Genomic DNA, 23,144 nt, shown 5'->3' on the forward strand with positions numbered 1-23,144 from the left:
TTTGTCGCGATATAGTCTTAAGGTCTGTGTACTGTTGGTGGTGAGCTTAATTATTCCTGTTTGGCCACCCAAGCGTTCTGCGACCGGAAAATTGACGCATAGATAAGATAATGAGGCTGAATTTGCGGGACCAATGTAAGCTAAAAACGATTTCAGGAGGTTGGCTTGAATTGGCGTGATTTCTACGAGATGAAATTGATTTATTCTATAGAGTACTGCGCTGGATTCCGTGTGTATCTGTCGATTGGTACGTAGCAAAGCAAGCTATTGAAAAGGTCTGTTGGGCGTAAAGCTCTCTATAGGGGAGTTCGGCTCTTGGAAGATATAAATCGGACTTCGTAAGATGAGGAGTCTCTTGTAGATATTCTCGCGCGCCTTCTTTGGTAAATCGAAGAAGTTGGCCGTAGTTGTGCGTGTTGGAGATGGGTTTTCGTTCTGGCAGGAACCTATGACGAGTTGTGGACTATGGGACAAGGACCGCTCTAGTGTAAAGAAAGCCTCGCCGACTGTCGCAACCTAGGTAAACATTATAGAAGATTTCGAGTTGATTAGAAAAAGTAGGTAATTGATACTTCGACAACTTTGAGGGGCTGACATTTGCTAAGGCTGCCAACTTTCAAATTTTAAGATTGGACGATGATCTGACCGGCTACGGCGCTTACTGACTACTGAGATGACGTGTTCTACTAACGTTACTCTTTGTGTGCCGAGAAGTTTTGTGTGCTGAGAGTGACTAACGAGAACGCAAAGACGATAGGTTTTCTGACGCACTGCTATGTCTTATTGGTTGTTCTTGTCCTACAGAGTTTCGCGTCACGCGAGGGGGAATGTTATTAGTAAGTGGCCCACGTCTAAAAGTGGCCCACTCTACCAATCTATTGCGTCTCTGTCTGCGCTGATAACTATATAACGCAATAATAGCAGCCTTAGCAGACTTCTTATTAAGGCAGGCTTCTACTAGCATTACGTATGCTCTAAGAGAAATGTGTTCCTAGCGAGCGTTAATTTGCCTTGTTTTTTAATGCTCTACGGATACTTCGACGCTGCCTCCACCGTACGTAGCTACGATTAGGGACAGCATATGTTAATTAATAGCTATTGTATGTTGAAAAGCAGTCCCTTGCATTAAAAGAATGCGTGGGAATAGATTAGTTGCTATTGAGTTTTTCGCTCTATCGGCGCTATCTAGATCTTCTTAAACTAAAACTAGTCCCTGCGACAGATCGTAATGGTCGTAGAGCTGACATGAAAATAAAATATAGTTCTACTCCATACTTCTGCGTAGAAATTTAGCTTAATTTAATATTACTCTGGGAGTCCTAGACTATAGCTTATTGAAGTGATATGGATTTGTCCGCTCTATGTACTTTTAATTAGTGAAAAACTAGAGAGTTTATTGACTGCGCTGTTAGTTAAAAAGAGAGGAGAAAGATCTCGCAGTTTGATTGGACGGTCGTAAGGCCATCCACCCGCTGGAAGCTTGCCTAGCGCAAAGACAAGAAGCTAAAAGAAGCTCTACTCTATGAGCGAAAGATTGAGAATCGACCATAACTGGGAATAATGCAGCAGCCCGGTGATTTTTATAATGGAGCTAGTTTCTGGTTACCACGGAAGATTCGAGAAACTCGCGAGCTCTATAAGAAGAAGTAGTGTGATTAAGAGCGATAACAACACTAGAACGCTACTATAATAAAGACTTAAGATGAGGTAGAGCTTAAAAAGGAGCAAGATTACGATGCACAGCGTCGTGCTCGGGTGGAGGCAAAGTTGCTGAAAGAGGATTGGAGGGCAATTGCAGCCGCTGAGCGAGCGGCTCGCAGATCTGCAAAATGACTTTAAGAAATTCTTGAAGCTTCTAGAAGAGATAAGAAGAATAGTTTTGAAGTTCGCGCAAAGCTTTCGAAGAGAAACAACCGCCAATGATCCGTAGTAGTGGTGGTAAGTCATTAGATCACTTGAGTAGCCCACCACCTGTGCGAACGTGGCGTGGCTGCGATATCAAATTATTAGCCAGAACATAACAAGTGAACTATCTGCATGGCCTAATAAGGAATCTTTTGATAAACGTTTTTGTGTGGTGCTTTATAGCCTCAGCTTTTTGGTGGTGACAGTGTTCGGTGGTGCTGCGCTTTGTCGTCTGGGCACTTCGCCGCTCGGCACAATACCTATCTGCAGCCCTGGATGTCGCGACTCAAGCCGAGCAGGATATAATTAAATAATTAATCTACCTAAGAGCGATATGATTCTAACTCTAAAGATCTGCTAGTTATTGAATAGGACCTTCTTTAGACACTGCGACTGCAATCTAAATCCTTAGCTTTGCGGTTCTATTGGGGAGCTAAAATTGGCGTGTCTGTGCACTCGTAAATGTTAAGCGCCGACAATGACTAGCACTTGCCTGATAACGTTAAGACTTAACAATGTGCGGGGTACCTCCCTGGCGGTTAATATGGCCTTTTGCCCTCGTAGATGCCTTTTGCCCTCCTGCTGCCCATATACGGTCCGTTCCGTTAGGGCGATAAGAGACCTAACTTCTTAAGACTATGCTTCTATGGCGTCCTCTACATCTTCTTGAAGCAGGAGCTTTAGGCATGGTCTTTTAGAGAAGTTACATCGTTTTCGTCGGAAACTCCACCATCCTGATAATGGCCAAACAACATCGCTGCAGAACCTTGATATATCTTAGTTAGTTCTACATATTATCTAGTGTATTTAGCTAAACAAGCAAGGAATTCCTACTTATAAGCGAATGGAGTGTTGACGAACTCGACTGTAGCTGGTTCTAATAGTGTCTAGGCCTGAATAAGTTAAATCTGTCTCCATTCAGATCACCTCGCGCAATCTCTCAATCCATCAAACCTCGAACACGACACTCGGTGTACAATCCCATCATCTAATCTTTAGAGTAAAGCATATCGTGAGGCTGTAGAAAGTCTTAGAAAGAACATTAATATAGCCATTCTCGCGAGCAGCAGTACTACCCAGCTGTTTGCAGAACTTAAAGGCATTAATAAAGAAAAAACTCAACAATCAGCTTTCCTGCGCGGTGTGGCCTATCTACGCTCTATACAGGTACCGCTCGAAAGATTCAAGCTTACATTAGACCTAGCGTCTCCTCTTAGTAATTTGGATCCAACAGCGTCAACCATCATTGGTGTTGCTAGGAGTGTAACAGCAGTACGTATAACATTAGATTTTGGCATTCACGAAACGATTATAACTAACCTAATTGGACATAGATTGCAATAACCTTAGCAACTACAGATTTAGAATTTGCAAAGCAAATTAGTGAGATGTTGAAGCAAATTTCCTATATTAATAATTGCGACACGCTTAGACAGAGAGTGAATAAGACTAACATTCATGAGGTAACTCGTCTCACAAATTTCTGACGGCTCTCTAACACTCTATAGGCACTTGTTTATGTTTACCAAAAGCTCCTGGAATTTTACAGGGTTGCCTACGATATACTCATACAGAGAGGAAGGAAGTTGGTGATAAAGATAGTTTTAGAGACTAATCGTCTGCCAAACATCATCCAAGACTTCTTAGGACGTGCCGAAGTTCTTCGAAAACTTATCGAGAAATCTACATAAGAGATTGTTAAGGATATCAAGTCTATGCTTTATAATCGTAAGAGTAAGTTAGTGCTGACCTATGCACGATAGATACACACTAATGCAATTCCAGTTGCCAGATGGCTAGACAGCAGCCGATTGAATCAGCAGGTCCGATACCACAACCATTTAAAAGAGCTTCGAAGCGATAAGGCTTACAGGTTCCTACTCGAGCATCCTAACTTTATCCAATGGTATAAAACCTCCAAATCTCAACAACTAGTAGTTCTTAGTAAAATGAGCTACGGCAAAACGGTTACTATGGCATTCGTTGTAGATAAGTTGAATCAAAAGAATGCATACCAGATACCTAGGCCGAAGGTGTGCTACTACTACTGCCAAGACGACGGAAGTGGACAAGTCGTCAACATCTTATCAGGACTAATTCTCGCGCTTCTTAAACAGCTACCTGGCCTAAAGAAGACATTTTACGAATGGTACAAAGAAAATCAAACTTCCGAAACCCTTGAGCCAGCAACAAGTGCCAGCAAGCTAGGAGAATTTTTAGAATTGGTTATGGCGACATTCGATCGTATGCTCTTCATTATCATCGATAGACTTGATGAGTGCGACAGAATCTCAAGAAGAACACTTTTGCGAGTACTAGAAGACTTGCTGAAGAAAACCCCACAGCTTAAGATTCTCTTATCTTCACGACCTAAAGAGAAAATTATAGCGCAGCTCGGAAAAACGACTAAAATCTCTATAGAGTCCAGCATTTACAGAGATACTATCATCGTCCGGCATACAGTGCAGAAGCAATTGCCCTATTTGTCAGAGACTGTCAGGGAACTTATTGTCGAAAGTTTGTCTCGTTCCGCGCAAGGAAGTGCCATTTGGACGAAAATGACTGTTGAACTCATTAAAGTACGCAAGATCAACGCGCTCGCACCAATGCGACTATTCCTAGGCAATATGTCTTTGCCAGGCCACCTTTCAGAGCTTTATACGACTTTACTCTCACGAAACTCGTCAAATGATACCAAAAATCGAGAGCTCGCAGCTTTAGCTTTGAAGCTTCTCGCAGCTGCATGTAGGCCTCTCAGTATCCAAGAGCTTACTTGGGCTGTAGCGTTGGCTGTTAACCACCACGACATCAACACTGTCACTGCTCTCGCAGAATCTGTAGACCATCAGAGAGTGATAAGCCTAATATATCCATTCATCACTCGAGTAGATTTTACAGATCTCAGAAAGCGTTAGGTCCAACTTGTTCATCAGTCGGTGAAGGAATTCATAATACGAGACTAGTCACATCTCAAAGAATTCGATATATCGACAGCGCCTAATGCTCCTCGAACTAAGCGTTTAGAAGTGTTTATGTTAGAAATATACATAAAATATCTTCTGTTGCAAGAAATTGGCACTATCCCACTCTTCTCTAATAAGCAAATCGCAATCAACGAGCTCCCTTAAGAAGTTAACCTATTTAAGAACCAAAAATCTTTCGAGTACGATGTTAATTGTACATAGGAAGTGTGGAAAGAAGACATAATACGCTATGACCCGACTAAGCGTAGCTTTAGTGAATTCTTCGTTTACGCATCCAGCCACTAGCTCAAACATTTTAGCGCCATCGGAAACGAACCTTTTCCATATTTAGGAAAGCTACAAAGATTGTATCAAGTGGGCTCGATGCGACTGCATAACTAGATCAATCAGAATTGTCGCCCAGGCTGCGCGATTAAGGCCAGATTCGATTTTAATAGTCGTTTACACGATCCTCTTAGCATTGCTTCACTTTACGGCTCAGATTCAATCCTCTACTACATGCTCGAGAATTCAGATTTTAATGCAGACAATTACCTTCCTTCAACAGCCTTAAATGCTGCCGATCAAATATTGCAGTGGGGTGATCTATCAAAGCTTAGAATACTCTTCTTCAATGGCAAGATCTATCATCAACTTCAGGATCTTCAGTTCTTCCAACTCATTATTAAGAGATGGTTCCAATCTAGATCTCGCCATGAGAATTGGGCAGAAGCTTTTGATCTTGTAGATAGTGTGCTGGACACACTTGTAGATAGGCAGTGGGGTAACGAGCTTCTTTGCGTAGCGGCCCAGGCTGGTTATTTACCAATGATTCAGCGGTTGTTAAACCAAGCAAAATAGATAGAAGTGCTGAAAACTAAATTGTGGCGTAACTCACGACCAATCAGTGAAGCTATACTGGGAAACCATGTCGTTGCACTAGAATATTTGCTCGATGGGATGTGCTTAGAATTAGACGTTCTAAGCCGAAATTCCGAACGTGAAAATCTGTTGGGTATAGCATCTGCCCACAGTAACCCAGCGATTTTGCGTCTTTTGGCGCCCCGCCTGTAGATTTTCATACAATAGGCTGATATTCATGGCAATCCGGTTCTCATGTAGAATATTACGAGTGAATTAGACTCCTACGGCCGGCATGAGGCTGCAAAGTCACTCCTTTGGTATATCTGTAATCATTCGACTGCTCACATTACACGTCCTCAATGTCTTCCTTTAAGGGGTTACATCGGCATAAGAAAACCATATGTGTAAGGCTGTCGTAAACAGTGTGATACAGGTCAGGATCATCCCTCGTGCTCCTATACAAGACTGCCTGGGAACAGACCGCCTTTGCGTTCTCGACGTCGGTATTGGTACCCGTGATCGCCATGCGGAAGCAGTAGGTGCTCTCGTTCTTGATAACTATGACTAATTATAACTTCAGAGTCTCCTTGTCCCGGCTCTTCGATATAGGTAGTATAGTTTTGGTTGGTCTCATGCGAGAGCTCAAGAACACATTGAGCTATTAAGCCATGTAGGCTGTTTCGAGTTACTCTCCCAGAAAGCCACCTAGGATAATATTCATCATACCTCGGCATCGCGTGACAGAACAACTGGCTGTAACTTTCCGCAGTCAACCTCTAGGGTGCAGCTCAGAAAGCCAATACAAGTACCAAAATTGAGAGCAACTACGTCGCTGTAGTAGAGAGATTCCCATGGAAGTACAGCTCATATATCTGTCTAGACACGAAAACGAGAACTGTCTCACAAGAATGCTGGAAGAGTGACAACACGTTGTTAGTAAACACGACAATGATGCAGCTAACCGTTTGTTGAGGAAGCACACAACACGGTTACCAACACTAGGGACATTTTGATTGAACAACTCACGCCACCTGTGAAAAGCTCAATCGCTATGTCAAGTTTTGGATTTTCTTCATAATCCAAGACGACAATCTAGGTCTAGCAGCAACTATAAGAACGTCTAGGGGACACAGTTCCGTGAATTTCTTGAGCATGTCGTTGCAAGTGCGTCTTGTCTACCAAGGGCACCATACAAAGCTTGCAGCCAAGACCCCTCCCACTCTGGATGTTTTTTAGGTGCTTGCGTCCAAAATGCTTGCTAAGATCGCCTGGAGTGCTAAAAGCATATATGCGCTGTGCCAGCGGCAGCCCTTCATTGCCTAGGCAAAGGAAACATACCCTCGGCCTTTTTTCCTTGTACACAGAGACTTTGGCTAACTCTACTGCTTCTTCCTCGTATCCTGGTTGGCTCTTGGCGGGTAGGGCAGCGTTCCTGCTTCGGTCCCCTTTTCGGATAGGGTTCATCCCCCCCTCTTCCATGTCACAATATAGGGTGACCGCATGGATAGCGCAATTACGCCTGGCGACCTCCTCTTCCATAGTGGCTCCTGGTTTCGACAAGACTGAGTCGCATAGCTTTTCTTGGGCTGGGAGCATAATGTCGTGAACCAGCTCCAGATCATCATTAGTTTCTAACCCAGCAAGCTGCCGCTCGACATCACGCACAGGCTGCTCAAACTCCCACCGTTCTTTAACGTCCTTGAGAAGGGCGTGCCGCCGACGCTGCCTCTCCTGGTTAATCTTGGTGGTGAGCGCTTTGTACTTGGGCTGTTTTGTTGCATTGCGAACGGTACGTTTGAGGCGCTCTCGTTGGTTGAGAAGAGAGCAGATAGAAGGATCATCGTCTACAGATGCAGACTGCTCCTTCGTGAGTCTTCGTGGCCGACGACGATCAATCGAGCGGCTCATAGTACAAGCCGACCGCATGAGGGCTGCTTGTGGCTGGATGCCTCTTACAACAGCCTGCGTATCAACTGTAATACGTCGCGAAAGGTAATGCTTCAGAAATGTCGCGATGCTGGCATGACCCATCATCAGGTTCTGCATAGCCTCACTAACATTACCTACACGGTGCGTTAAGACTACATCCTGCATTATGCAACTCAGATTGAATAGATAGACTTACCGTTTTCGTTGAACGCCTTCCCTCCAGCGTATCTCAGCGAATAAGGACGGGTGACTTGAGCAAATCCCGTGATCTCACCCAAAGTCCGGATCCATGGAAGTAGGGTGGAGTAGGGGAGGGGTTCGGTAGGGGAGACATCCCAACCATTCAGAGTCTGCACCGCTTTTCGAAACACCGGAACATTGTCCAACGTCCGATTCAGGCGTAATGGGAGCTCATTGCGGCCTGGCGGAATCTTGAGTCTGCTCAATTCCTCTGGCGAGGTTAGATTATAGGCTGCAAACGCCCGATCGCGGAAGAGCAGGCCAAGGAGGAAGACGTGAGGACTGAAGAGGAGCGTCTGATCGAACATAATCTCAGGAAGGGGGAAGGTGTTCCTTAAGGAAAAGTCCATCAGCGCATGATTTTCTTGTACACAATGATCACGTACAGGTCTTTGATACCAAGAAACTCCTTTGTAAATTCAAAAGTGAACTCCAGAAGCACTCGATGAGGGCCACCCTCAGGATCACGTAGAAGTGTAACTTGTATATGGCGATAACAGAGACTGAGGAGAGCCTGGGGCCGGTTCGCTGTAAACCCACCAAGTTGTAGATAGAGCTGGGCTTGTATCCTATAGCGACCGTGAGGATATCTCTTTTCGGTTGTTACTAGATTCGTTTGCAGAACTTGAGCCAGATCCTCGACATACATGCAGGCTTTATCTCGACCGATCTTCTTTAGATCGTGTTTCTTCGCCAGCTTCCTTAGTACCTGTTAGTTATGTTAGATATATATGCTCACGTGAGACTTTAGTTGGAAAGCCAGGTCAATGTACCTTGTGCATGCTCCGATTCATCTTTCCGTCTAGTTTCACACCAGTTGCTCTTTCATACACAAGCCGGAAAACCTTCCAGTACGTTCCTAGGGAGCTAGAGAACTTAGTTCCTCGGCGTTTCCTCCCACCTTTGCCCTGGCGCTGGCTAAGTAGCCAGTCAAAGAATGTGTATAAAGTGCTAACCGATACGGTTGCGTAAGCACGATAATAGTCTTTCTTGAGGTACGTCCAGCACCTATGCTGGATCAGTCCATGGATCTAGCGCAAGCTCCAAGGAGATAGGAGACCTACTGGTTCCACTGATCTTCCATACGATTGAGCAAGCGAGTACTGCTTTCCTTATAGTCTTCTTTGACGTATTCTTGTTCGTTGAAATTCTCCAGTTGTTGAAGGTAGTATTCAGGCGGATGATCGTCGTCGGGGAATACCCATGCTTCATTCTTTTCGATTTTGTCGGCAAATTCGTCTACGTCTGTCAGATCTGTATCCAGCTCTACACCATGGTCTGTGTCAGACGCAGAGTAATCGCTGTTGTTGGAGGAACTTTTAACGGATGAGTATTGTGGCATGTCGCACAATATATGCAAAAAAGAAGCGTGAGAGAGAGGTAAAGCAAGTACACGCAGAGCTAATAGAAGCAGAGCATGCGCCTATAGTTGGATGTCTGAGGCCAAGTGTGAAGGGAAACAAGAGTAACACAACGAGGCTTTGAGTTTGAAGAAGAATGCAGGCTGCAAAGGAAATAAGAAAAGGAAAAGAAGGCCTGGTTTGTATTGCTGCAGACGGGGAGGAGAGGGCCTTTAGTACTCCATCAGCAGTCCGATCTTGAATTCGGTTAACATTCACTTATAGTGTTTAAAAAATTGAGTCAGGTCACAGGCATGCTGCAGCATGCCTAACGAGAGAATAAATTAGCCCTTGCACTTATTTAACGCCTACGCTAGCTAAGGTAGGAAAGCCGGAGAGGTTTCCACTCGGGCCACTGCCCACACAATTAGGGGGGTTTTGTGGCAAGTTAGCATCCATAAACGGTGTCACAAGCTACCGAAATCAGCACCGAAATTGCCGTTGGATTGTTTAAGATAGTAAATAAGTAACACTTAATATCTTAGAGTATATAGAGAAGATTAACCTAGACGTTATTAAACTAGCTACTTATAATATTATTTTAGGACTTCTATAGCTTAGAAAATAAAACTTATAGATTAACTAAAAGTTAAAAGTATTTTAATTTAAGTACTATAGAAAGAATATAACTATAAGCTAACCTATATATTAGTAGAGTTTAATAGTAAATAAGAGTAATATTACTAAGTAGTATAATAATACTAAGAGAAGAGCGTACTTAAAAGATAGTTTTTAAAATAGAAAGCTATACTTAATAAATACTAATACTAGCTCTATAAATTATAAAGCGAGAGGAAGAGAGAATAATATAACTCTAGAGTTCTCTAAATAGTATAAGAAATATAAATATCTATTTTAAGAAGTAGTAAATAAATAACATTACTAAAGTATAAACTCTAGAACTATAAGATAGTTCTATAAGAAGGAAAGACACTAATATTTAGGCCTATATATTAACTATTAGAAAGAGAGCTTAAGATACTAAGAGAGTATATTAATAAGAGTCTAGCTAAGAGATATATATAACTATTAAAGTTACTAGTAAGATATCTAATTATATTTATACTAAAGAAGAATAGTATAGATTAACTATATATTAATTACTAGTAACTTAATAATATTATAGTAAAAAATTAATACCTACTACTAAATATTATAGAGCTTAGAGATTAATTATCTTATATAAAGATCTTTATAGCGCTAGATCTCTAAGATATATACTACTTTATTAGAATAAAGAAAGGTAAAGAATAGAAAATAGTATTTAGAGCTTAATATAGGTATTATAAGTATATAGTTATACTATTTAGGCTTATAAATACCTTAGTAATATTCTAAAAACTTATTAATAACGTACTTAACCTATACTTAGATATATTTGTTATTATCTACCTAAATAATATCCTTATTTATTTAGAAGATAAGAAGAACTATATAGAATATATAAAGATAGTACTTAAGGCTCTAGATAAATATAGCCTTAAACTTAAGCTAAAGAAGTATAAATTCTATAAGACTAAAGTTAACTTCTTAAGCTATATAGTAGGAGTTAATAGACTATAAATAAGTAAAGAGAAGATTTAAGTTATTAAGAACTAGCTAATACTAACTATAGTTATAAAAATTTAATTATTCTTAGAATTTACAAACTTTAACTAGTAATTTATTTAGAACTTCTTAAAGATTATAATACTAATAATATAACTTATATATAAGAATATACTATTTATATAAAGTAAGGAAGTAGATAAAGCCTTTAATAAGCTTAAGATAGTATATATTATACTACTATACTTTAGAATATTTACTCTAGGCGTACTAATAAAGATTAAAATAAACGTATTAGACCTAGCTCTAAGAGGCTATACTAGTATACTTATTAATAATAAATAGTATCTAGTAGTATACTACTTAAGAAAGTTCTTAGAACTAGAAGAACGATATAATATATATAATAAGGAACTACTAGCTATTATAGTATATTTATAATACTAGAAAGTATATATAAAAAGCTACTTAGAACTTATAATTTATATAAATTATAAGAACCTAGTCACTAGACACCACACCAACTTCGAGTTTTCTAGAATAGGTGTAATATCAGTCAAATATATACAAATAAACCCTAAGAAATCGATTACAACCACTATTAAAACGTGCAGCCTACGCGCTGTAGAGCTAGAGGCCTTCAAAAGTAGACACGTTTGGACACGTCTCACTTCTGACAGAACACACAGACCACGCCGATTACTAAGCAAGATGCCGCCAGACAGCGATACTATCGACGTCGAGCTACCAAGGATAAGGCAGGAGATAGCAGAGCTAGAAGGACAGATCCAGAACGAGATAGAAATGGAAGCTACGCAGCCTGCTACCCCCACTCAAAATCTAGAAACCTCTAATATATTTGAAATACCTATTCTACCACCAAATAAAAGACAAGCAAACTTCTCACCAGAGAAGACTCGCACTCATAGACGTACTAGGAGCAACTTCTCTCCTTTTATAGGCTCGACACTAAGGAACCCTTTCTCTAGCCAGAATAGGACACCTAAGGCAACGACAGTAGAAGAGGCTCTTGAGATAGCTAGGAACCTAGTAATCCAAGCAGCTAATCTAGCTGAAAACAACCCTACCCAGCAGACTAGTCTACTAGACCTAGTAGAAGTCTTCAGAGACTATACTGAGACAGGTAGAGTTAGTAAGAAGAACTCAGCAATCCTAGGAGATCAGATCTCCTCTCTCTCAAATGTCTCAAAGGAGCTTAGAGACAAAGTTCGACGCCTTGAAAAGCCTATTCCTGCACAACCAAACCAGCAGGGTGATAGACAGACAGCTGCTCTTACGCAGCCTATATCGTACGCTGCCATTGCAGCTGCAAACAAGGAGCAACAGTGGACTACTATGCAGAAGAAGGCACCTCAAAAGGCTAAGCCTAGCCTAAAGGAGAGGCAGCTCGTCCTAGTCAACCAAGGAGGCCCTGCTGCCTTTGACGCCCTTAGGCTAAGAAATGCCTTCAACCAAGCCTTCACCTTGAAAGGAGGGGTGCAATCGCCCGTAGTCGCCTCAGTCACGCTATCCTCAAAAGGGAATAAGGTAGTCACTACCACGCCTGCTTTTACAGCCAACTACCTGCTGGAAAACCAGGGTATCTGGAAGGATCTAGTAGCCTTTAAGGTAGCGCAGCCAATTACCTCGTGGTTTAAAATAGTCGTCCATAGGCTACCTACTAACCACGGCCTAGAGGTAATCAAGGAGGAGATTGAGACCTTTAACAAAGGCCTTAAAGTAGTAGGCACTCCCTTCTGGCTCACTCCTGAGTCTAAGAGAGGGCAGCAAAGCTATGGCTCCGCCTGCGTCGCCTTTGCGACTGAAGAGGAGGCCCTCAAGGCTATAAGAGGAAAGCTCTATATCCTAGGAGAGAGCCTAAGAGCAGAGAAGCTACGAGTTATTAACAACTTAAAGCAGTGCTCTAAATGCCAAGGCTTTGGCCACCTTGAGGCTAGGTGCACTAGAGTAGCCTGTCAGATTTGTGGTGAGGCTCACCACACTAGTCTACACAGATGCAAGTCCTGCCCTACTAAAGGCAAAGCCTGCGTACACACTATATTTAAGTGTGTTAATTGTAGCAAACCTCACGCAGCTAATAGCCACGAATGTGATATCCTACAAGCTAGGATATCTAGGACTACCTCTTCTAACTAGAATGTTAAAAGTCCTACAAATAAATGTTAATAGGAATAGCCCTGCTACTGAGAGCGCCCTAGACCTAGCTATTAAAGTAGACGCCAGGATCGTCGCAGTACAGGAGCCCTGGTTACCTAAGGGATCCTCGTACGAAAACACTAGATCTACCGCTCACCAGGACTTTACTCAGATACTACCTACCCCTAAGGATACCTCCTTAAGGCCTAGAGTACTATTCTATATTAGAAAAGACCTAAAAGGAGAGGTTAATCCCTTTATTAGCGACGATAACGATTTCCTAGCTATCAAAGTACTAGCCTCTACTTCTAGCCTCTATATCTACAATATTTATAACGAAAAAAGCCTCCAAGAAGGGCTAAATAAGACGACAATTCAGAGGCGCCTCCTGCAGGAGATCCTACAGCCTCAGTCAATTATCCTAGGAGACTTCAACACCCACCATCCTAGGTGGAGCCTAGAGGAGCGCAGCCCTAGCACACAAGCAGAGGAACTAGTAGAGTGGATAGATACTCAAGATCTCACTCTACTAAATACTCCAGGGGCAGGCACTTTCTTGAGATCTCATATGCGGCAAGAAAGCGTATTAGACCTTACTTTTGCAACCAGCAATACAGCTGCTAGTATCCTGGACTGGCAGACTATACCTGAAGTAGGTTCTGACCACCACGCTATTCTATTTAGTATCTATACTACTAGCCAGCTACCTAGCCAGCCAGCCAGCCTGCCAAAACAGTATAATACGAAACGAACGGACTGGACGACTTTCAAGGAGACGCTAGGACAGGAGATCAAAGTCCTAGATCTAGAGAAGCGCCTATCAACACTACCTCCTTGCTCGAACTACACCTCAAGAAAGCTTATCCTAGGACAAAATATCCTACTAGAAACTAAGCTAGACGAGCTAGGAGAAGATCTTACGAGAGCTATACAGAAAGCGCTAGAAAAGTCAACTCCACTAGTCAACCAAAAGCCAAAGACGAAGCCCTGGTGGACTAGCGAGCTAGATAGCCATAAGCGAGACCTAAGTAGAGCCTATAGAGCCTACAAGAAGGAGGCAGCAAAGGAAAATAATAGCTCCCTCTACCAGTGGAAACGAGAGTATCTACGTACAAAAAATAGATACCTAAAAGCTATTCAACGAGCTAAACAGAGCCACTGGGAGGCTTTCCTCCAAAAAGACTCACCTAAGGAGATCTTTAAAGCGCTAGCATATACTAAAGATAACCTTAGTACTCGAATACCTGCTATTAAAGGCAAGGAATCCTTCACTAAGAAATGTAAGGCTTTTAGAGAGGATCTCTTTCCTCCGCCTCCTACGACAGCGACCCCCTCCTTCCACATCTACAGGGGAGACAGCAGATGGACCTGGCCTGCCCTGACAGAGGACGAACTCTCCTTTGCCTGCTGTAAGGTGAAAGCCACCTCACCAGGGCCTGATCTGATCAGCCAGGAGGTGATCCAAAAGGTCTACTCAGCGCAGCCAGAAGCTCTATTTAGGATATACTCTACTCTATTCAACCTAGGCTACCACCCAAGGTGCTGGAGAAAAGCAAAGGGAGTCATCTTAAGAAAGCCAAACAAGCCTGACTACTCGATCCCTAAGGCCTATAGAGTTATCTCACTCCTAAACTGCCTAGGCAAAGTACTAGAGAGACTAGTAGCTAGGAGACTAGGTGCACTAGCGGAAACAACAGATCTACTCCACCCCTCTCAACTAGGAGGAAGACTAAAGAAATCCGCTATCGACGCTGCGCTACTCTTCTACAACAACATACAGCAGCAGAAAAGAAAGCAGAAGACTACTACTACTATCTTTCTTGATATCAAAGGAGCCTTCGATCACGTCTCAAAAAACAAGCTTCTTGAAGTCATGAAAGATCAAGGCCTCCCCTGCTGCCTACTAGCCTGGACAAAGTCCTTTTTAGAGGACAGAATACTGCAGCTGTCCTTTGACGGACAGACTGAGGAGCCGCAGGTAATCTCGACAGGAACCCCTCAAGGAAGCCCTGCCTCGCCCATCCTATTTCTGATCTACTCAAAACCACTATTCAATGCAATTCAGACTAATGCGAATATCTACTCCTCCTCCTATATAGACGACCTCCAGATCTCAATATCATCTACGTCAGTAAGGAAGAATATCAAGCTACTAGAAAAGGAGATTCAGAATCTCTTTAGACTAGCAGAGGAGTCAGCCATCCAATTCGATAGCTCAAAGACTGAACTAGTAAACTGGACAAGATCAAGAAAGGATCAAGCTAGAGTACTTACTCTACCTAATCAGGAGATAGTACAGTCTAAGGAGCTAGTTAGATGGCTAGGTGTCTACTTTGACTGCAGCCTCAAATTCAAGCACCACAGCCTTATTAGAAACCAGCAGGCTAGCGCAGCCTTCCACCGCCTTAGCAGGCTAGCTAACTCAAACAAAGGCCTCTCTCCTAGAGCAGTACGACAGCTCTACCTAGCCTGCATCACCAGCGTAGCTGACTATGGCTGCCAAATCTTCTGGAGGGAGCAGCAGACAGCGCTTAACCAGAGACAGAAGCTGCAGAACCAAGCCTGTAGAAAGATCCTAGGATCCTTCAGAACCTCACCTGCCATACCTAGCGAGGTAGAAGCAGCTCTATGTCCTCCTAGAGTTAGACTTAACAACGCCCTACGACAATACGCCTTTAGAGCAAGAAAGCTAGCTCCTAGCCACCCTCTTAATATTGCTATCACTAGTAATCAAGGAAAGCAGCTAGAGCGTATTACTAGATCTATCTCAACAGCTCTATCGGACGATAGTGAGGAGATCAAGCACTACGCCTCTATGCCCTGGAGCTCTACAATGCCCTACAAGACTAATATATCTAAGAAGTCAAAGGAAATCGAAGCAAAGCACCACAAGGAGCTTCTAGAAGACGAATATCTCCTCTCGATCTACTCAGACGCCTCAGCTACAAAGGAAGGCAAGGGTATAGGAGTAGGAGTAGCTTTCTACAAAGGAGCTAGTCTCATAGCTTATGAAAAGGTTAATATAGGATACAACCAGCTAGTCTACAACGGAGAACTAGAGGGTATTACCCTAGGCCTAGAGAAAGCTTTTGACCTAGCAGACGACTACCTTGAAGTTAGAGTATATGCAGATAACCAGGCTGCAATATTCAGACTAAAGACTGCTTCTGACTACCCAGGGCAAGAGTGGCAACTTAGATGCACTATAGCAGCAGAAAAGCTACAAGAAAAAGGCATATTACCTACCATACAGTGGGTACCAGGACACCAGGGCGTTATAGGAAACGAGAGAGCAGACGCGCTAGCAAAGGAGGCGACAAAGCTAGATCCTAGCTCTAGCAGGACGAGCCTAGCTGTAATAGGCACACGAATAAAGCAGCTAGGCGAGCGAGAGTGGCTTAGCTATCTAGGACAATACAGGAGAAAAGCTATTACTCTAAATCCTACTACTTACGCCGCAAGGTACAAGTGGAAGACTAGAAAGCAGATTGCTACTCCTCCTACTAGTAGAGAAGCCTCTAGCGCCTTCTATCAGCTTAAGTTAGGTCACTGCTATCTACGAGACTTCCTATTCAAGCGAGGAAAAGTAGACTCTAAAGTTTGCCCCTGCAACTATCGAGCTACTCAAGACCCTGCACATATCCTCCTTAGCTGCACGCTATACAAGGAGGCTAGGAAGAAGATGCAAGAAACTACAAAGGACCCCCTATCGCTAGCTTTCTTACTAGATACTACAGTAGGCGTACAGGCTACTATTGCCTTTATTAAGGAAACTAGGGCTGCAACGCAGGCCTGGTATAAAGGAAACCTCGACAACTAGGACAACACCTACACTAGGTGCCTTCGCCCTACACCCAACTTACCTCTCCTCTCACCCGCAAGACCTCCTACTACCCTCCTCCACACTAGGCCACGAGCCTCACCTCGATTTAGATAGCCCCCTCCCCCACCTACACCAAATTGATAGCACTACGTAGTTACCTGTAGGCATAGCCTGCACGTCTTATATAGCCTACCAGCTGAGACAGGACGTTAATCAATAATAATAATAATAATATAAGAACCTAGTATACTTTATAATAATAAAGGTAGTTAACTAAAGATAGACTAGATAGGCTAAACTACTAAGATAATATAAGTTTAAGATTATCTATATACTAAGAAAAAAAAATAGAAAAGCTAACGCTCTTAGCTAATAATATAATATTATAGGAACTAAGATAATAATTAATAAACCTATACTTAAGATTAATAAAGATAGAATATTAGAACCTATATAAGAACTTAATATTATTATAAAAATTAGGAATAATATACCTAAAGAAGTATAATAAACTATTATTAAAGAATATTATAACGATCCTATATATAGACACTTAGGAATTACTAGAATAATAGAACTTATTTAATATAACTACTAATTTAAAAGTATAAAGAATAAGGTTATAGTATATATTACTAAATATATAGAATACTAAAGGAATAAGTATAGTATATATATACTATATAGAGAAATATAAGCTCTAGAGCTACTATAAGAACTATTAGTAGATATCTTTATAGACTTGATTATAGGACTACTACTATTAATAGACTTAGTAACTAAAGTAATATATAACGTAATACTAGTTATAATTAATAGACTTACTAAATACGCTAAATTTATTCTATTCTAAAAAAACTACAACGTTGTAAAACTAGTATATATTATTAAAGATATAGTAATTAAATAATATAAAATACTAAAATTAATTATTAGTAATAAAGATAAACTCTTTATATCTAATTTCTAGGAAACTCTTATAGCTAAAATTAAGATATAATAAAAGCTATTAATAGCTTACTACTTATAAACTAATAGATAAATAGAATAAATAAATTAAATAATAAAAATAAATCTTAGGATTTACGCTAACTATTAGTAAGATAATTAGGTATAACTACTACCTATAGTATAACTAGTATATAATAATTAGCTATTAGAATTTATAAAGTAAACACTATTCTATATAAACTATAGATAATATCTAAATCTCTTTACTAGAACGTATCTAAGTTTAAAAATAGAAGTAGCTATTATAATAGCTAAATAACTAAAGAAAATCTATAAAGAATTATAAATATTAATTAAATAGGCTTAACGCTAAAGTATTTCCTATTAGAATAAGAAAAGAAAAATAGTACCTTAGCTAAAAAAGAAGGATAGAGTATATCTACTTATAAAGAACCTTCGCACTTAGCGTCTAAGTAAGGGACTAAACTACGTTAAAGTTAGACTATTTTTAATTTCTAAGTAAAATAAACTAGTTACTTATATACTTAACTTACTAGCTAACGTAAAGATATACTTATAATTTTATATATAACTATTAGAACTAGTAGACCTTAAAACGCTACTATAGAAAATATTCTATTATAAACCTAAAGAGGAAGATAAATTTAAAGTTAAAAAAATTATTATATACTAAACTAGAAATAATAAAACTAAATACCTAGTTAAATAGTTAGGATACCTAGATAGCGAGAATATATAGAAATAAGAGATAAACCTTATAAACTACTGCTAGCGCCTAGTATAGTATTACTAATATCCTATAAGAAGGACTAATCTATAGTAGCTATACCTAAAAGAGCCTCTAGGTTTACTAACGTAACCTTAGAATTAAACTCCTCTAACTTCTTAAGAGCCTCTAACTTCTCTACTATAGCTAAACTATAATTAAATATCTTCTACTCTTTTTAATATAATAATTTCTTTTATTTTTAAAGCTATAAAAGCTTCTTCTACGCCTACTACGCACGTAATAAGGTTACTTTAGCTATATTCTCTTTAATATAAAGATAAGCTTTCTTCTTATCTTCTAACTACTCTAAATAAGATATTTTCTTATTAATTTTTAAAAAATTAGATAATAATTAATTCTTTAGTTTATAACTTATATAGTTTATATAAATATAGTTTATATACTTTTAGTTAAGAGAAGATATCTTATAAAGTAACTACTTCCTTAAATAGTAAGAATAAGAAACTATAGTAAGAACTCTAGTAAACTTAATATAGTTAGTAAGACGATAATAAAACTAAGTAAAATAAGAAAGTAAAAGAGAACCTATTAGAAATACGATACGTACTTAGATAACATAGAGTAAGCCTAGTTATAGCGTACTACTACGCTAAAACCTAATAATATTAGCGTAACTAATACTACACCTCTAAAGACGCTATACTTACTATACTAAGCTTATTATAGATAGAAGTATCTATCTCTAAGCGTTCCTAGAAACTAAGCGTTCTTATTATTATTATTATTGTAGATTAACGTCCTTTCTCAGCCGGTAGGCTATATAAGACGTGCAGGTTGAGCCTGCAAGTATCTAAGTAGGCTAGATTTAATCTAGATACAAATTGAGTAGGTGGGGGAGGGGGTCATCTAAATCGAGGTGAGACTCGTAGCCTAGTAGTTTTAGTGAGTAGCTCTCTCAGGTCTTTCACTTTTAATAAGTCTTCCTCTCAGGTCGAATGGGTAGTTTTCAATGAGTCACTCTCTCATATGGGTGGACCATACTAATATGGTTTCGAGGAGAGAAGGAATCACTAAGCATTCTTAGAAACCTAGTATTTCTAGGAATAAAACGCTTATAGAAACCTCTTACTTCTAGAAATATAGCGCTTATATAAACGCTATAATAATAGTAACTCTTATTTATAATAATCTACTTTTTTTAGTAATAATCTATTTTTATAAATACTCTATTTATAGTAACTATAAAATTATAGTAATATACCTCTCTAAAACCTTAGGCTATACATTACCTTAAGAATAAGTTATAAGAGGAGGAGGATAGTGTTATAACTAGCCTTAGAATATAGAGAGCATTTCGCTATTATATTTATTTAATAAGTAATTTATAAAAGAATAAGAATGTAGTATAAAAAGAAATTACGTAACAAGTTCTATAGATCCTACTCTAGCTTAGTATACTTTATATACTAGAACTTACTAGGACTACGTGACTAGTCCTACCAATCCTTATAGTCCTCTAACCCCTCGCTATTACTAGAACTGCTAGGACACTAGAACTATATAAGTATAAGTATAATATAGAGAGTTATTCTACTTACACGTTACTGTCTACTATATTATACTCTGCCGCTCTATCTGCGAAAACTAACTAATAAGAAGCTTAACACCAGAAGTCTTATATTACTTCCACTCGAGCTATACTCTTAATATTCTTATTCTTAGACTTATCTTATACTTTACTAGTTATATATATATCTCTATCGTGATCTTTGTTACTTTAATACCTTTAGGTATTAGTAAAGAGTAGCTCTAGTTAATATTCTCTCTAGGATTCCTTCTATTCTTATAATCGCGTGTTAATTCTTATTGCTAACTTAATTAATAAGTATAAATCTTTTAGCTTATTATAGTATATAAGTTTGTTCTTAATAATTTCCTTTAGACCTACTTTATATACTATCTAGAGTGCTAAATTATCCTAATTAATTTATACCTATAACTACTTAAACTCTACTATATAAGTTAATACTACTTTAGTCTACTTTAGGCAAGATATCGCTTTCTTTACCTAGCTTTCTATATTTATCTCCCTAAAGATACGTCCTATTTCCTCCTTAAAGTTAGCCTAACTACTAAATAAGGTACGCGTCTTATTCTTAGTTCCTTTATTATTAATATCTAATAGAAAATCCTCTACGTAAGGTTATATTTAACTAGCTACTTTGCCCTTTAGGTATATATTTACTATAAAAATCTTCTCTTTATTATTTAGTATATTATTATAGCTATAGTATAACTTAATAGTAGTAAAGAATATCTATAACCCTTCTTAGTTACTATTGTATTTGTCTAGGGTAGCTATTTTAGGTTTCTTAATAGGCTTTTCATTTAGCGTAGCTATTAGCTAGCTTATAAGCTAATTAATTATTACTTATATTTAGCTATCTATCGTGCCTAAATCTTGTTTTATCGCCTAAGGATCTCGTACGCTTATAGTACGCTTCTATCTCTCTCTTCTTTATCGTCTAGCGTTAGCATTTCGTCGTTAATTACTAGGTTATATACTAGTCTAGGACTCTAGACTAGTTTACTAGCACTAGCCTATAACTAAGAGTAATTATAAGATATCTTAAGTCTTAATTAGGCGTCCTAATATTAATCTTCCTATATCTACTAAATCTATAGGTAGTTTAAGTATTATATAGGGTTTAGTGCTAATACTTCTCTAAGCTTAGTCTAGGTTAGGGCGAGTGAGATAATGTAAAGAGCGTCGTGAGGTATTTATCTAGCGATATAGTAGAGTAGGCGTGCTTAAATAGAAAGTAATAATAGGTTAATAATTCCTAATCTATATTAAATAGACTAATAAGTATTAATCTTGTAAAGTTAAGTAATTAGTAAGAAAGTACAATTTAAGTTAACTATAATAAGAGTAAATAATAAAATCTATCTATCCTTATATCCTTATTACTTCTAGTCTTACTATTAGAATATTAACCTACTATTACTAATAGTCGTCTTTACTTCTAATGGCTGCTATTATATACGGGTCCTGCTATTACTGATAGCACCGTCTTAGCGTGATGGTATATTACGTGACTTAGCCCCGCGATGTCTATCCTTCTTATTAGGATCCTAAGTGGTTTCCCAACTAACCGTCGTCATTCCCGGGGAGTGAATCCTTCTACTTGTTGCTTGTAACACTAGACAACCTTACAGAACACTAGCGTAAAGCTTACTAGCCTTAGTGTGGGACCTAGCAAGAGAAGTATAGATCCAGACCCCGTGTAACAGTAACAATATTAATAAGCGGGCATGACGGTGTTAATAGGTGGAGCTAGAATAGGCGCTTACGCGTAGTTACTAATTTAAATATTTATATAACTAGTTCTAATAAATCCTAAAATTTTATTTCACGAAAACGTTCCCTAAAGGCTAGAGTTAAAAAATAAGAGTTATACCGTTGAAATCATAGAACTTTACTGTATTATTTAAGTTGAAAAAAAATAATTTTTTCCCTTAAGGTTAAGCTTACCATTACCTACATTCTAAGCTTCATAACGCTAACCCCTAATCCTAGTCGGCCGAGCTTAAACTCTTACTATAAGAGAACTCCATACAACGACTATCCTTCTCATTTATATCTAACATTCTCTAGTCCTCTAGCTGCATTTTCCAGGTTCTACCTTGTCCTGATCCTACGGGGAAACAGATATTCCCCGTACCTGTAGGGAGACCGTAACTACCAAGAAGCACATAACCATTTCCAGAGGTGGAACTAGAACTAGTAGTATAAGTTAGTGACAAGTATTTATTAAATGGTTAGAGAGACTTATTTCCATTCAGTAACGATGAGCCGATTGGCTGAGCCAGTGTTTGTCCAATCAAAAGATAATGATCCATCGACCTCGCGTGAAACATGAACTCTAACGAGGTTGTTAAGATCCCATGTCATCCCAGGACCTCCGTTTACAACGGAGGTAATATCTATTTGGCCAATGTTGTTGATAGAAGGGTTATTCGCAGGTCGTGAAATGGACACGCAGCTTCCCTGCCGCTTATGCAGGACGCTGCGTGCATCGAGAGAGAGTTCGCGCCCGTCGAGAGAGAGTTCACGCGCGTTAAGAGAGAGTGGCTTTGCTTGGACAAGGCCGAGAATCAAGATAAGTAGGATACTTGGGGCCCACATTATGCAAAGAATAACTTGAAAGTAGTCTTAGATATTATGTAAAGAGTAGATTAATTGTGCTGTTTAATATTGATGGTTCATTGTAAAGGTACTGCGTAGAATATATACATAATCCCTCATGCCCCTAACCACATCCATCACGGTTAGTACATCCCCATCGGGATATCGACTATCGTAGTAGATCGTCATCCTCGCCGTCCAAATACGTTAACCAATCTTACACCCCACTTAGCATTCTAGCACTACCGAAGTCTAGACTATAAAAGCCCTCTAAATACTGTTATCTATGCACTGTATCTCTTCTAAGCCCCGTAATACTTAATATATTAAGTAGCTTCTCCTTATTTTTATATCTGTCCTTATTTCCGCTCTTTACCTATCTTTTAATACCCTACCTAATATTTTTTATAATTAGTCTAAACTA

At 39.4% G+C, this 23,144-nt stretch overlaps 3 protein-coding genes across 3 annotated transcripts; 1 reads left to right on the plus strand and 2 right to left on the minus strand.

The window, feature by feature from the left end:
• Nucleotides 1-3,878: 3,878 nt before the first annotated feature.
• On the plus strand, nucleotides 3,879-6,009 carry PSV08DRAFT_367850 (uncharacterized protein; the record flags this gene model as incomplete). Its single annotated transcript, XM_066093131.1, has 8 exons — nucleotides 3,879-4,217; nucleotides 4,251-4,815; nucleotides 4,882-4,931; nucleotides 5,052-5,075; nucleotides 5,175-5,243; nucleotides 5,280-5,669; nucleotides 5,730-5,846; nucleotides 5,890-6,009. 8 exons carry the CDS (start codon nucleotides 3,879-3,881, stop codon nucleotides 6,007-6,009), a joined length of 1,674 nt encoding a protein of 557 aa, XP_065949689.1.
• Nucleotides 6,010-6,830: 821 nt separating this feature from the next.
• PSV08DRAFT_406974 (uncharacterized protein) lies at nucleotides 6,831-9,243 on the minus strand (the record flags this gene model as incomplete). The annotated part of the gene is made up of 5 exons (XM_066093758.1): nucleotides 6,831-7,795; nucleotides 7,858-8,234; nucleotides 8,288-8,610; nucleotides 8,675-8,909; nucleotides 8,966-9,243. 5 exons carry the CDS (start codon nucleotides 9,241-9,243, stop codon nucleotides 6,831-6,833), a joined length of 2,178 nt encoding a protein of 725 aa, XP_065949690.1.
• Nucleotides 9,244-21,984: 12,741 nt separating this feature from the next.
• On the minus strand, nucleotides 21,985-22,792 carry PSV08DRAFT_262175 (proteinaceous host-selective toxin toxa-domain-containing protein). Its single transcript, XM_014216967.1, has 2 exons — nucleotides 22,368-22,792; nucleotides 21,985-22,318 (listed from the first exon to the last, which is right to left on the minus strand). Exons 1-2 carry the CDS (start codon nucleotides 22,718-22,720, stop codon nucleotides 22,186-22,188), a joined length of 486 nt encoding a protein of 161 aa, XP_014072442.1. The 5' UTR covers nucleotides 22,721-22,792; the 3' UTR covers nucleotides 21,985-22,185.
• Nucleotides 22,793-23,144: the final 352 nt, after the last annotated feature.

This window comes from Bipolaris maydis, assembly GCF_028858645.1.
Source record: "Bipolaris maydis strain C4 unplaced genomic scaffold PSV08scaffold_2, whole genome shotgun sequence".
NCBI lineage: Eukaryota > Fungi > Ascomycota > Dothideomycetes > Pleosporales > Pleosporaceae > Bipolaris > Bipolaris maydis.